The following is a 15877-nucleotide window of genomic DNA, read 5'->3' as shown; positions in this document are numbered from 1 at the left end:
AAACCCACCCGAGCAAACCCTTTTCCAATGGATGAGGCAAGAGGTTATTAAACAACATCTTTGCATCACCTATCCAACAGCCACAACACTTGTACTAAAATTCAGACTCGTCTACTTACTCCCAACCATTAAAGGCCTAGAAAACAAAGATCCCACAAGTTCCACACTGAATTCCATGTTGTGTTTATCAGCATGAAACCACAGAATGTCATGGAAGACCAAATCAATCTTAGGGTATACCCCTTCGCGGTTCAAGATGCAGTGAAAGATTGGCTTTATAACATTCCATTGGGGATGGTCACTACATGGGTAGATCTTGAACGGTTGTTCCTAGATAAATATTTCCCATAAATGAAAGCCCCAGCTTTGTGCAAGGAAATTATCGACATCAAACTGAAAAAGAATGAAGCATTGCAAACCTATTGGGAGAGGTTTAAAAAGTTGTACACCCTGTGTCCAAAGCACGACATCTCTGAATACAACCTCCTTCAATGATTCTATGAAGGTAGGTTACCATAGGAGAGGAGGCTACTTAATGCTTCAAGTAGAGAATGCATTGTTGATAAGATCCAAACATAAATTCAGGAATCGATAAAGAATATGGTTGGAGATTCAAAGAACACTTCTCAAGAAGATTGGTGGTATGTCGATGTACATCGAGGTGTCAAAGAAGTTAGTACTCGACAAATTGAAGCACAATTATCCGAGTTTACAAAAGGTTTCATGATGCTCATGAATGACAAAGGTGTGCAATCCACACCTCCTCCTTATGGTATATGTACTTAAACTGAGCATTCTTGTAACATTCATAAAATTTCGAAAATTTTAAAACTTTTACAAAAACCCAAAACCATAATTTATTACATATTGTTTTCAAAATAGGTTTTTCATCAAAGTTTTTTTCCCATAAATCATAACAGAAAATATGAGGAGGTGCACGATCAAGCCTTTGCCTTTCCGCGATCATCTGAATTACCTGAAACAGAACTGTAGCATCCCCATATGCCACGTATCACAATATCCCCCTCTAATACGAGGCTATTATGTAGGTGTATTTTGGCTCAACAATCAGGTAGGTTTCTGGTGTTTCGGACAGTTGGCAGACAAGTCGGGACCAGGGAGGTCCCGGCTGTTCTCGAGGAAAGCAGCAATGTGGCAGCAAGATGAGTTGGAGTGATTTCAGTGACTTGGGGTCCGTGTGTGGAATTTCTTGTCATTTGTGGCATATACTAATTTTTTATAGATGAACTAAATAATATCAGAAGTTGAATAGCCAGTTGGGAGATAAGTGTAATGAACTCGGCATGATTCGATATGGGCGGTCTATCAGGGAGACAAACCATCTCGAGACTACAGATTTCAGACGGAGTAGAAGCGATGACGATTCAAGGAATTCGTTCATCTTCGTGTTTTAGAACCATGCGAGGATTGTTTCTGTTTGCCTTGGAAGGGCTAAGGAATGCTTGTGGTTGTGGCCGTGTTGCTCAAGTTGTCTGGTGTGTCCAAAATGGTAAGGAATGATTTCGAGGAGGAAATCTAATTTAAGTGGGGGAGAGTTGTAACACTCCGTTTGAAATTAAATAAAATCAATTAAATAAATAATAAACTCTAAATCCCCGAGATGTAATTTTTTTTATTATTTTATAGCCAAATAAATAATATTTAGCGGGGTGTTGGATTCGGCGAGCCAAATGATATGATTTGGATTTTTGGGGGTTAAAGTGTAAGTTCCAGGTTAGTTTTGTAAAGATTTTCAAAAGGCATGGGGAGCTTGGTAATTACTAGGACTTAAACTAAAAGGACTTTGGGGTAATAGGGGTTAAATGGTTACTTATGGGACTTTATTTATAGAGATTTTGGAGGCTAAGGGGCTGTTTGGTAAGTTTTGGACCTAAAATGAAATAAAATTGTAATGCTAAGGGCCTATAGGGTAAATGTTGGATTTAAGTTTAAGAAGATCTGGTGGGGAGGGACCAAATACATGAAATGAGCAAAGGTTTGATTGGAGCGGGACTTTAACCCGACGTCTTCCTTCCATTCTGTTAAGCCCTAACCCTAGAGCGTCATTTTCCCAGCCGCCAATACCCTTGGAACACCTTCATCCATCGTTGCTTCGCTCAGGGTCACCGCCATCGTAGCTCCGCTATCGGGAGCATCATGTACAGCCGGGATGGTCACTAAAGAACAACGATTGAAAATAGTTGTTGCTGCAAGGGTCGTGTGTGACTGAAAAAGCTCATTTGCTACATCTCACTCTCCTCTCCTCCGCTATTCTCGGTGAGGCGACATCGTGTACGTCGATTGCTGCCGCCGGAAGCCCTATGGTTGTTGTTTTGCTTGTTCTCGCATCCTCATCCACCTAGTCGGTGGTTGGAGTTATGGTCTCGCATCTTGAACAGATGAGGTTGCGATTAGAATCGTGAAGACTTTGTGGGTGCTTGATTCGCCAAAAAATCCGAGGAAAAACCACCATGGTGGTTGCCGCCACAACATCCTCTTCTGCCGCCACAACCACCGTGAGGTGGTGGCTGTGTGCATAAATTAGTGTGTGTAGGGACGTAGCTCATGATCCTAATGTTGTATGGTTTTCTCTTGGCTAGGACGAAGAAAACTCATCACCACCACCGTGAGGTGGTGGCCGCTAGCTATTGTTGCCGTTCTGCCACCTGCTATCACCGTGAAACACCGCCAACCACCACTACCGAGATAGTAGTGGATGGTACCCAACTTGATTAGATTTTGGATTAATCGGTTTTGTGATTGGTTGGAAACCCTAATTAGGGTTTAGAAAACCCTAATTTTGGGAATATGTATTTTTGATTTGTCGGGACCCACGTTGGACCATTGGTTTTGGAATTTTGGATTATGCTCGACTAAGTTTGGTCTAGTGGACTAATGGACTTAATGGGTTAAGTAAGAACACTTAACCCTAATAGTCATTTTATGTGAAAAGCCCTAATGGGTTTGGGTTCTTATTGGGCCACTTCTTGGAGACCAAATAGGGTACATGCTTATGGACTAAGGAAATTATTAGGCCTTAAGATAAGGCCCATTAGAAAGGCTTGGGCCTAATTGGGAAAAGTGGGCTATAAGTGGGCTTTAATTGGGCCTTGATGATTATGAGATATAGGGCCATCAGAATGTCAAGTGTTTGGACTAAAATAAATGGTTAGGCCTTAAGATAAGCCCATATAGAGGTTTGGGCCCAATTTGGAAAAGTGGGCCATATGTTGGGCCTTGATTACTTATTTGGCTTTGGGCTTCAGAGTTTGAGTTTGGGCCTTAGTTTTGGACCAAGTTAGGTTAAGGGTAAAATAGTCTTTCACCCCAAGCATGGACTTATGGTTATGTATTAGAACCTAATTATTAATTAGGTATTGTTTTGATATGGACAGTTCGGGAATCTATCATCCAACAGCTAGGGTTTTATCCGTGGGACTTCAGTAGTGTGATGTGAGTTTCCTCACCATATCAATGGGTCGAAGGCACCAAGGACGACCTATTTTGTGATATGTGGTACACTAGTTGATGTAGTGATATGTGTTATGCCAATTGGTTATATGCTATATGTTATGTTATTTGTTTATGTGATATTTGCATGAAAGACCATGGGGGAGCCCATGGCACTTGGATGTAAGACCATGTGGTGGAGCCCATGGCTTTTCGGTTAAAGACCATGGTGGAGCCCATGACACTTGGATGTCAGACCATGTGGGGGAGCCTATGGAATCCTAAAGTAAGACCCTGGGAGGAGCCCACGCCATCCTTATATGTTATATGCATTATTTATGTGATATATGGTATACTAGTTGTTTATGTGATGTGTGATGTGCTAGTTGTCTTTGTGATACTTGCATGAAATACCATAGGGGGAGCTCATGGCACTTAGATGTCAGACCATATGGGGGAGCCCATGGATTTCCAAGCAAAGACCATGGGGAGCCCATGGCAAGGTGTAAGACCATGTGGAGGAGCCCATGGCATCATGGAGTAAGACCCTGGTAGGAGCCCACAACATCCTTATACGCTTATGTGATTGATATGGTTTATGTGGTTATGTGGATTATGTGGGGTATGCTCTGGTGAATTCACTAAGCTTCGTGCTTACAGTTTGTTTATGGTTTCAGGTATCATCGGTTTGGAAAGGAAGGGCCCAACTTGATTGCAGCACAAACACTCGTGTTTCTGTAATATATGATTTTGGGACGAACTCTGATGAATGTTTTTAATTAATCATGTTTTTGGAATTTGGATTTAAAAGATGTGTTTTGACTGTATTGATAAATGAAATTTTTATCCTTGATTTTTGGGTCATTAAAATTTGTTATCAGAGCTTTGCTTTGAGGGATTCAGACATACTTTTGGGTGTGTTTGAACTCAAGTTGAGGATCTGTACAGTTTTCCAAAGAAAAAGGTTTTTCAGGAAAGAATTTATAAGACAAGAAAGGGTGTGGTGCATGCAATCAGCCGAGCCCAAGTAAGTTTCCCCAGAATATCCATATATGTTATCGGTTATCATTTGATTTACGAATCTATGAATCGCATGCTATTTAGGACTAAGAGAGATGCCTTTATATGTTGTATGACCAGGTAGACTTGCATGCTAGTGCTAAGTAGTCAGCGATAGATTGGCCTGATATGTGGTGCTTGTAGTCTTACGAATATTGGATGCCATGCTGGAATGAGAATGATTATTGGTATTAGTAACTGCTTAGTGTATGCTTTAAAAATTGTATACGGTTAGGATCTTATAGCATTAGAATAATTGATTTGGCCTTATTTCCTATTCCTTGTCTGGTTGTTGTCCTAGGTTATTCGACAGTCTATTTGATCCTATTCAGTGTATAATTTGCATTTATAAGGCAGCCAGCTGTAATGATGGATGGATGTGGACAGCATGAGTTGTGGTATGTGGGACGAATGTTCAATGATAGTTTTATGGGTTAGAGATTACCCTAGGGTGAACCTACGATAAGATTACTGACAGGAGTCAACTGATTGTGAGTTGTATGTGAATATAAAGTTGCTTGATTGGAATATGTTGGTTAGTTTTCCGTTGTTTGAATGTTGCTTGCTTTGTGCTTTGTGGGTCTTCTAGCATTGTGAGCTAGCTACTAAGTGAATATGCTAGGTCACATGTGGCACAGGCTGGATAATCTCAGAGCACTGGATTTGGTCCTATTGCGCAGCTCTCGTTTGAGTCTAACCGTTCTAAGATTGAGTCTGTTAACTGTTCAAGGTCAACAGTCCATGTTGACCCAACTATTCAAGTGCATCTACCAACTCATCGAGTTTCTTTATCACCTAGAGAAATGGGGAAAACTCCAGTCAACTAATTGAGTTATCAAGACAACTCATCGAGTTCCCACAATATCCAGAATAGCGGGAAAACTCGAGCCAACTCGTAGAGTTGCCAGGACAAATCATCGAGTTTTCCCAACTTAACTCATTCAGTCCCTTCCAACGCTCTGCAATGCAGATCTGGAACCTATGTGCTGGAAAACTATGTAAAGTTGCTAACCTTACGTCCATGCATAACAAAAGGAGGCTAATACACTCAAATAAGTCCTGGCAAGGGCCTAAAGCATGAAGGGAGCCTATAACATGATAAAGCTTGAAGCTTTAAGCCTAAAGAGGCCATAAGCATCCAGATCTAAAGTGACAACTTCAATAAATGGCCAAATCCAAGAATGACCCCAATATGAGCCAAAAATAACAATAAACTCCCAACGGGAAAGATCTAAGCAATAAAAGACCAAGGTATCGACTTTATACCTCAAAATGGTTGCAACAACAGAAAAGATACCGGATCTACATCCTTCTTCTCAATCAAACCTGTTCAAAATCCAAGCTCCTTCAAAAGATCACCAAAAACTCACTCTTCAATCTCACACACACAAAAGGGAGAGAATGCACGGATTAGGGTTTCTCTGGATAGAGGGGCGGACAAAGAGGCCATCCAAAGGCCATAAGGTCTTTAAATAGGGTGCAACACCCTAAAAATTATGGTTTCATAAACAGCCGCCAACTCGTCAAGTTGGTCCAAAAAAATGCACGACTGAAGAGCTTCTAACACGTCGAGTTGAGGTTATCAACTCGAGGAGTTCAAAAGGGAAATTTTTGTTTTAAGCCATAAATCTTATACCTGGGAGTTAGGATGTTACAATTCTACCGATATATGCTCTTGAAACACAATACAAGGCCATTACTTTGAGAGGTGGAAAAAGCTATGATGGCCTAAGCATGCTGAATGAAGACGAGGAATAAAAATGAGATTGAGGTAGAGGAAGTTGTTAAGGAGGATGAAAAGAAACAACTTCCAAGCTAAATAAGCTAATAGATACCAAAGTAAAAGTCACTCCGGCCCCATTCCCTTCAAGGCTAACAAGCAAAAAAAGAGAGCGCAAAGATGACGATATCATGGCAATGTTCTGAAAGGTTGAAATCAACATCCCTCTTTTAAATGTCATCACACAAATTCCTAGATATGCTAAGTTCCTTAAGGAACTATGCACATCTAAGAAAAAACATAAAATAAATCAAATAGTAAAAGCAGGTGAAAACATGTCCACCATGCTACAAAAACGAATACCTAAGAAATGCAAGGACCCGGGTGTATTCATGGGACCTTGTAAAATGGGTAACCTTTTTGTGCCATGTGTCATATTAGATCTGGGGGCATCAATTAATTTCTTACCTTATTAGAATTACAAAACAATGGAAATTGGACCTTTAACAAAAACCGGAGTCATAACACAACTTACCACCAATCTTTAGTACACCCAAATTGTGTATTAGAGGACATGTTAGTTCAAGTCAATGAACTCGTATTTCCTATTGATTTTTATATCTTGGACATGGGTGATGACAACACCCCATAATCGAGCTCCAAAAATTTTGGGAAACCCTTCATGAGTACCGCAAAAACAAAAACAAATGTAGTTAATGATAATTTATCTATGGAGTTCGATGGTGAGGTGATCAATTTAAATATCTTTGAAGCCATGCATTATCCTAGTTATATTCATTCCTTAAACTTCATAATTCCTTAAACTTCATAGATGTTAATTCATGTACAAATGATTATTTTGAGTTGTCAAGCCAGGATATGTTAACCACCATCTTGAGCAAACATTTTGATGACCAACTGTTTCCCTTTGCCATTCATCCATCAAATGCTTGAATGATTCGTCGGGAAATCTCACTATTGTTGCCTTTGTGGTTTTTCTGGTTTTTATAAAAATTTTGTTGCCAAGGAAGACCAAGAGAAAACCATATTTACATGTCCCTTTGGCACCTTTGCATATAGATGCATGCCCTTTGGTTTGTGCAATGCACCCACAACTTTTTAAAGATATACGGTGAGCATATTTTCAAAATATGTTGAAAATATCATATAGTTTTTCAGGGATGATTATATTGTTTATGGAAATTATTTTGATGAATGTTTTCAAAATCTCACTAAAATCTTACAAAGGTTTATTGACACAAACTTACCCCTAAATTATGAAAAATGTCATTTTATGGTTGATAAAGGCATGATACTTGTACATGTGGTGTCTCAAAAAAGCTTAGAAGCGGACAAGTACAAGATTGATGTGATTAAGAATTTACCATACCCGAAAAATGTTCGAGAAGTACCTTCTTTTCTTGGCAATGCAAGTTTCTATCGACGGTTCATCAAAGACTTTTCCAAAATCATTGTGTCGATGTGCCAACTTCTACAAAAAGAGGTTGAATTTGAGTTTAGTGATGCATCTAAAAGTGCATTTTATAGTTTGAAGGACTTGTTGACATCCCCCCTCCCATCATTTAACCACTGAATTGGGACATTCCATTCGAGATCATGTGTGATGCTAGCAATATCGTGGTTGGGGCGTTTTGAGACAAACAGTGGACTGGGATCATCATGTCATCTGTTAGATGTATTTACCACTCATTGTAAATTCTTTTAGTTATATTTTTTATTTACATGGTTGATGTATGATTTATTATTAGAAATATCTATTTTATTTGACTTGATTTGATGGTTTTTTCTATAGCTTTTGGTTTTTTAATTTATTTGTTAGTTTTATTCCTTTGTAGTTATTAATTGCTTTTTTTTTTATTTGGTTTAATATTTATATTTTGAGATAATGATTTTAAGGTAATATACTTTTCGATTTTTATACATTTGGTAACTGAATTTTTTGTCTACATTTGCCCCTTTAACTTGTTTAATTATATATATTCAGTCCTTATGGCCGGTGGTCACTCCAGGTAAACAGAAAAATGATTTAATAGTGTAATATATTTCTCACTTTATATACATTTAGTTCTTTATATATATATATATATATATATATATATATATATATATATATATATATATATATATATATATATATATTTGCATATTTAGTCCTTAATATTTTTTTGTTGCAAAAATAATTCATTGTTATTTTTGTACGCATTCAGCACTTATGTCCAGTTTCTTTAAGTTTTTCTCAAGATATCCTATATAGGGCAGTCATTAATAAGGTGTCCGAGGTTGTTCATGCTTATGACCATTACGACGTCAATTGTTTAGTGATTATGTCTTGTGTTATGAAATACGTAATTTCTTCATATAATCTCAAAGTTTAACAATTATTATATCCACACACTCGTAATCAAGTCTATTATAATTTCCGTTTAGATTACTCTCATTAAAAAGTAATATATTTTTACTTACGTTTTTATAAAAAGTCGTTCATACATACAACCATAAAGATCACATGTATATAAATATCATAAGTAAAAACATATTTCATTTTAACGGGAGTAATATAAACGAAAATTGTATTAGACTTAAATATGGACGTGTGAATATAAAAATCGCTAAAATTTAAGATCAAAAGTTACGACCTTTAGAACACAAAAACTAAGTCAAATCACAATACCTAAGCAACCAAGCAGCTTAGATTACTCCTGTTAAAAAAATAATATATTTTTACTTACGATTTTATAAAAAAAAACGTTCATACATATTCATAAAAAACGCATGTATATAAAGATCGTAAGTAAAAATATATTAATTTTTAATGGGAGTGATCTAAATGAAAGTTGCAATAGACTAAAATACGAACACATTGATATAAAGATCGTTAAAATACAAGATCGTATGAAGAAGTTATACCGTTCAGAATAGAAGACCTAAGTGAAACACAAGACCTAAGCAACCAAGCAGTTGAGATCGTTGTGGCCATAAGCGAAACCCGATTATATACAAAAATAACAAAGACTTATTTTGTAACAAAAACATATTAATGATCAAATGTGTAAAAAGTAAGAAATATATTACCATATTGGCATAGTCGATCATACGGATTTATTATGTACAGTTAAATATGTTGAAGGGAAAAATATTGACAAAAAACTAAAAAAAAAAAAAAAAAAAAAAAAAAAAATTATATATATATATATATATATATATATATATATATATATATATATATATATATATATATATATATATATATATATATATATATATATATATATATATATATTACCTATTTAAGACATTATCCCAAATACAAACATTATATTGGACCGAAAGAATTATCATTATGCTACAGGGGCGATAAAATACACTTTATTATAGATGAGGGGCAAAAGTACATATTTTCCCACATATTTATGCTTCTTACCGTTCTCAGAAGAGAGAGATTTCAGTTTGAAGAACTACAATTTCGTGAAACAAAATCCAAGTCGAAGAGAGAGAGAGAGAGAGAGAGAGAGAGAGAGAGAGAGAGAGAGAGGGGAGAGATAGAGAGAAAAAGAGAGAATCACGAAGGTAGAGTGTTTATCAATCATTTTCGAAGTTTTAGAGAGAGAACGCTATACTTTTATGGCTCCTTTTGCTACAGTTTATGATTTGTGAAGAGATTAGTACATTTATCTTTCTTGATTACAAACAGTTATAGAGTTGGTTGGTTTTTTTGTGTCTTTGTAACTTTTTAGGGGTTTTTTTTGTTCTTAAAAATGGCGAGCACGGGTCCAAACGATGACGTTGTTTCCTTGGAACTCCCCGCACCTTCGGGCTGGAAAAAAACGGTTCTTTCTCTTTTCCTTCTCTTTACATTTCAATTTGAATTGAATATGGTTCATGTTAACTTTTGTTGCTTTTCTGCTTACATTCTTTATTAATTCTTTCAATTAGGTTTCCGGTTTAGTTCTCTGTATGAAAATTAACCGTTTTGGGTGAAATTTGGTTTGATTTTTCGAAACTAGGGTTTTGGTGGGTATCCTTTCATTTGAAAAAAAAAATAATGTTTTTCAAGTTTCGTCTTCATGCTATCTTGCATCAGTTGTATACGCTGCTTTGTTTTATGTGATTTGGTTTGCTTCTTTGTTTACACTGTTCTTTAATTTTGTGATTTGAGTTCTAGATATGCGAAAATTTTGTCAGCCTTTGACTTCTTTGAGGAAAATACGGGTCGATTCCTTAAATTTAAAATTAGGGGTTTTCCAATTCGAGTTATGTATATTCCTTGGTTATTTTAAACATATTTTGAATCGTGTTTCCACTACAATTCAGTTTGCGAACCTTTGATTTGCGTGGAGAACATTTTGAAATTAGGGTTTAAATTAGGGGAATTTCAAACTCTTAACTACCTGAATTCCTTAGTTTCCTTAACTTTGCGAATTAGGTTACCAATGTACACTTCAACTTTTCTAATCATTGATTTGCTTGATCATATTCAAAATTAGGGTTTTTTTTTTTCCCTTTCATCTTTAATTATGTAATTCATTAATTTTTTGAATCGGCTTAACTCTACACTTCAATTTTGTTAACGTATGATTTTCTTGTATATTTAAAATTTGGGGATTTTACGTTTGTTGAATTATAGGTAAGATCTTGAATCTCAAAAGATCCATCTAACTATCTTTTACTATTACTATCCCTCCATCCGATTTTCTACTAATTCTATGGATCAAAATCAAATATTATCTTGTTCACATTCAAGATTTCATTCTCTTATCATTTTTGAATTGTGAGAAGGGCATTTTAGACATCTTACACATGGTTTAACGTGTAGTTTTCACTAACAAAAGGAGGGACACCAAACAAGAATGCAGTTGTGTTCACTTCACCAACAGGGGAAGAGATCAAGAACACAAAGCAACTGAAACAGTACCTGAAATCACACCCTGGTGGGCCCAAGATTTCTGAGTTTGATTGGAGAAGTGGTGAGACTCCAAGAAGGTCTTCAAGAATCAGTGAGAAAGAAAAGTCAACTCCACCACCAGATCCTGAACCGGTCAACAAACGCCCTAGAAAGTCAACCTCTTCCAAGAAAGGCAAGAAAGAAGAAGTAGAAGATGTTGAAATGAAGGATTCTGAAAAGGTTGAGAAAGATGATGAGAAAAGTGAAATTCCAGAAATGCCCCTGGCAGATGAAGTGGCTGAGACTGTAAACGATGTTGATATGAAGGATTTGGAAAAGGCGGAGGGAGAAGAGGATGAGAAACCAAAAGAAGAGGGCGATGGGAAGTGTGAAATACCAGAAATGCCCCTGTCGGAGGAAGTGGCATTCGAGACTGTAAAAGCGGTGGATGAAGAAATGTGTGAAATACCAAAACTGCCCTTGGAGGAAGTAACTAAGCCAGAAGAAGATGAGGAGTCGAAAGCTGCAGAAACCAAGAATTTGGAGGGTGAGTCGGTCAAAGAGATCAATGAGGAAGTTGGTGAAATACCAAAATTGCCCTCGGAGGAAGTAATCAAACCCGATGAGTCGGTCAAAGAGGTCAATGAGGAAGCTTCTGAAATACCAAAATTGCCCTCGGAGGAAGTAATCAAACCGGATGAGTCGGTCAAAGAGGTCAATGAGGAAGTTTGTGAAATACCGAAATTGCCCTCTGAGGAAGTAATCAAACCGGATGAGTTGAAAGCTGCTGAAACCAAGAACGGGGAAACTGAGCCCGTAAAAGAGGTTGTTGAAGAAGTGTCTGAAATACCCAAATTGCCCTCGGAGGAAGTAACTAAACCAGAAGATGTCAACAAGCCTGAAAACCCTGAACTGCCTCTGGTGGATGAGCCTGCAAAAGTGGTCAATGAAGAAGCACTTGAAAACCCCAAAACGCCCCCGCCGGAGAACACAACCAATCCCATCAATGAAGAACCAGAACCGGTTGTTGTCAAGGATGCTGTTCCGGTGACTAAAGTGGAAGCAGGCGGTGGTGGTGCTGCGGCGGAGAATGGCTGTCCGGTGGCGGAGGAGAAGCCTTCATGGGAGGAGATAAAGATAGAGTGACCGGTGATGGTGGTGGCGGCGTGGCGGCAGTGGTGGTGGTGCCGCCTGTTCTCTCAGTTAGTGTTGTTTGTCTATCATCTTTCTTTTGGCGAAAATCTTATTGCTGACAGAGACATTTCTGTAATCTGTATTCTGTGATAGGATTTAATTAGGAGTCATGAAAAACTTTTTAACTTTAGCAACATCAAAGGGACACAAGTGAAGTGACATTTGTTGAGGGTAAATCCGTCAACAAAGTAGTCATCCGACTATATCTAGCTTCTAGTATGGTTTGTTGTGTGTCTATAGGCTATTATTCTAGGTTACAGAGGCCATGTTAATGCCTGTATCATCGTTATGTAATAGGCAAACTCTTTTATGAGCTTTTAACTTTTGCATTTCCCTTGTTTTCTTGCTCAAATTATCACCATTTGTGTTTGATAATCGTTGCAATTTTGCCTTTTTTGCGTTTTACTTTTCTTTTTTGTAATGAATACAATACGCGTGACATAGTTTGAGTTTGTATGAACAAGAGCATCATGATTCATATAAGATAAGATGTAAATTATGGATTCATGAAAGCTATGAAAAAGGTAAAAGATATACAAATATAGGTGTTTAAGTTGATCTTAATACAATCAAAGATTGAGTTGGGAATTTATGAAAATGAAAGGAAGAATTTAATTCATGCAAAGCAAATTGCTTCTCATATCATATGAACCCAAAATTAGAAAAAAAAAAAAAAAAAAAAAAAAATGGAAGGAGCCTAAATTTGCTCAAAGGCCTTTTAGCTGTCCAACCAAACCAGTCAATGTTGTCCACTTCTCAAATGCACTTGCGGAGTCCACAAAAGCTGATTTCGATGCTTCTATGTCATTCTTTGTTACTACAACAAATAAACAAGTATTCAATGCATATAATCTCAAAGGGGATAGCAACTTTTATGCATTGGTAGTTGTACTCTACAAGTAAAATTCTCAATAGTACCTGATGTATACAAAGATGTCAACGACGAGTTGAATGCATCCACCTCAGACATCTCCTCAGGGCTCGAACTCAACTGTACAAAACCAAACATCAACCACAACATTAAAGCTTTGAAGGATATTTGTTATTAAGAGGACAATAAGGGTATTTACGTCTTTTACGCAAACATAAAATCAAAATCGATTCTTTGTCCCACATTATTCCATATTTTCAGTTACTACAAAAGAATTATAATTTTTATCCTATAGACATCAGTCTCCCCGTCCCTCTTTAATAGACGTGAAGTTCAAAACTCAAAACACAGTACAATCTGTTTTGTTTTGTCGGTATTCCCAACATGAAAGTCAAAACACAGTATAACCCGTTTTGTTTTGTCAGTGTTTTGACACTGACAAAACAAAACATATTGTCCCGTGTTTAGGCGGTACAAACTGTTTTGTCTATACCTCACGTGAATGTTTAAACAATGTACAACTTGTTTTGTATGTACCTTACATGAAAGTCAAAACATAGTATGTGTATTTTATGGTAATATGATGTATATTCTATGGTTTATATACTTGTCCTTTTGGATAGAGCTAGTACATCTAGGAAAGCACTATGTACAACCCTATAAAGCAGAGAGATTAGAAGGAGAAAAAGTAAGGACCTTTGAGAGGGCTTCATTGGCCATCTTGAGCCAGTCTGCATCAGGGGTTTGACCAAGGACTGAACCAGCAGACGGGAGATCGTTGTTCTCGATGGCTTGGCCTACTTTGCTAAGCTTGTAAATAACATCTTGTAAATATTCTGCATAAATCCCAATGTTATACAAAATTACTCTTTTACCCTTGGTTGTAACATTATCGATGGGTTACATTATGCAACAAAGTTACGTTTTTTTCAATCAATTTATAAAATCCTTGTGTTATATTATTGCGAATATATTCTAAAATTCAGATGATATCAGGAACGTGTGATTGACTTATCTTGTTATTGTGAAACAAAACACATAAAACTATCATTATCCTATATATATGCACCGGTTCCATATTGTCTCCAACTTATGAATTAATTTACTTTAATTTTACAAATGATTGATAAAATGGTAACAAACTGAAATATGATAAGAATTCGTTTTGTTGCATAAAACAGTAAAAGTTTCATATAATATGACTTTGTTAGATAAATAAGTAACTTGTAATGATTCATATGGTGTCATATTTCGATATGAGAAATCAAATATACTCCTATTTTTCTTTCTTACTGATTTAAAATCATAGCAAAATCATAACACTAGTCTAATTTTATTTTTCCAATAATATTTTAGGACACTTTTGTAATAAGAAAAAATAGGAGGATATTTAATTTTTCTTTAGATATAATCCAAGCACATTTAAGGCATTTGATTATATTTTTGGTGAGAATACTTACTACTTTGCTTAATCAAGTTATGAAATTTTCTCATTTAAAGAAGAACAAAATTAGTAAAAGGGTAAATGACGAAACTAACCTCTGTCTTTGGTTGAATTAAGTACGGTTTGTTTTTCAATCCGCTTCTTTCTGTCTTTCTTGATTCTTTCCATGAGCTCCAAATCATCATCAGGCTCTAAAATGGCTGCATTGGCACCATTGGGATTTCCAGTTAAGGACAAGAGGAAAAGTGAAGTGAGGCTTATGGATAGGCTTCTCTTAGAGATTTGAGGAGGACAATTTGGTAATTTACTCACTGGTTTGCACACACTGGTTCCCCTCGTTGCTTGTTTGTGTGAGGCTGAAGAAGATGATGACGATGATGGGAGGAAGGTGCTTGGATTCGAGAGAAAAATGGCTGCCATTTTCACTTTTTTTTTCTTCCTTATTATTTTGTTTTTTGTTTTTATGTTTTGTGTTGGTGGTTTTAGGAGAGGTTGACTGGTTGAGACTTGAGAGAGAGCCAGAGAACTAGCAAAAGGATAAGATATTGGATTTCTTGATATCCTCCTACACTTTATTATTCTACATAATAATAATAGTAAAATGAGTAAATTACAAACTTCGTCCTTGTGGTTTTGCACTTTTTGAATAAGTCCATTTATTTCATTATAACTCTATTCGTTCATATTATCCCTCTTATCAACATTGTTTAAGGATCATCTCGTTCATATTATCCCTCTTATCAACATTGTTTAAGGATCATCTTTAAGACTTAAGATAAATTTATTCTTATTTCTTTATTATGGTTAATATTGGATATGATTTTTACATGGACCAACCATATATATTTATCTTCCGTATTTCATTCATGTCAATCGTCCCCTCCCACTTTTTCCTCTAGTGATTTTTTTTAAACGTGCAACATACAAAATATCAATATAATCAAGCAAAAACTTGGTAGAACAAGTATCATTTTAGGGTAATGATTTTCTTCCCCTGCAACCACCATCTACCACCACCACCACCCATCCATAGTTGCTACCACAAATCTATCATCTATAACTATATAACTTAAGAAGATTTTTGTTGATTTATCGCAAAGAGCGCATTTTAAGGCCACATGATGAGCCTAATGAAGCTCTATTTGGGAATAACAACCTCTGAGAAATCTTCATTTCCCAACGTGTCGTTCGATTGTAAGAGGCTCTTCGATAGATTACGGTTACAAGTTGTATTTG

At 36.4% G+C, this 15877-nt stretch overlaps 2 protein-coding genes across 2 annotated transcripts; one reads left to right on the top strand and one right to left on the bottom strand.

The window, feature by feature from the left end:
* Window positions 1-9674: 9674 nt before the first annotated feature.
* Window positions 9675-12701, top strand: LOC144998267 (uncharacterized). Its single transcript, XM_078958067.1, has 2 exons — window positions 9675-10077; window positions 11064-12701. Exons 1-2 carry the CDS (start codon window positions 10006-10008, stop codon window positions 12276-12278), a joined length of 1287 nt encoding a protein of 428 aa, XP_078814193.1. The 5' UTR covers window positions 9675-10005; the 3' UTR covers window positions 12279-12701.
* Window positions 12702-12840: 139 nt separating this feature from the next.
* LOC144998268 (chloroplast thylakoid lumen protein) lies at window positions 12841-15140 on the bottom strand. The gene is made up of 4 exons (XM_078958068.1): window positions 14737-15140; window positions 13894-14033; window positions 13245-13317; window positions 12841-13143 (listed from the first exon to the last, which is right to left on the bottom strand). The coding sequence occupies exons 1-4, from the start codon at window positions 15059-15061 to the stop codon at window positions 13034-13036; spliced, it is 648 nt and encodes a 215-aa protein (XP_078814194.1). The 5' UTR covers window positions 15062-15140; the 3' UTR covers window positions 12841-13033.
* Between the last annotated feature and the right edge of the window lie 737 nt (window positions 15141-15877).

This window comes from Lactuca saligna, chromosome 5, assembly GCF_052625555.1.
Source record: "Lactuca saligna cultivar CGN05327 chromosome 5, ASM5262555v1, whole genome shotgun sequence".
Lineage (NCBI taxonomy): Eukaryota > Viridiplantae > Streptophyta > Magnoliopsida > Asterales > Asteraceae > Lactuca > Lactuca saligna.
The sequence above is the reverse complement of the archived record's forward strand: the minus strand, read 5'-3'. Positions and strand labels throughout refer to the sequence as shown.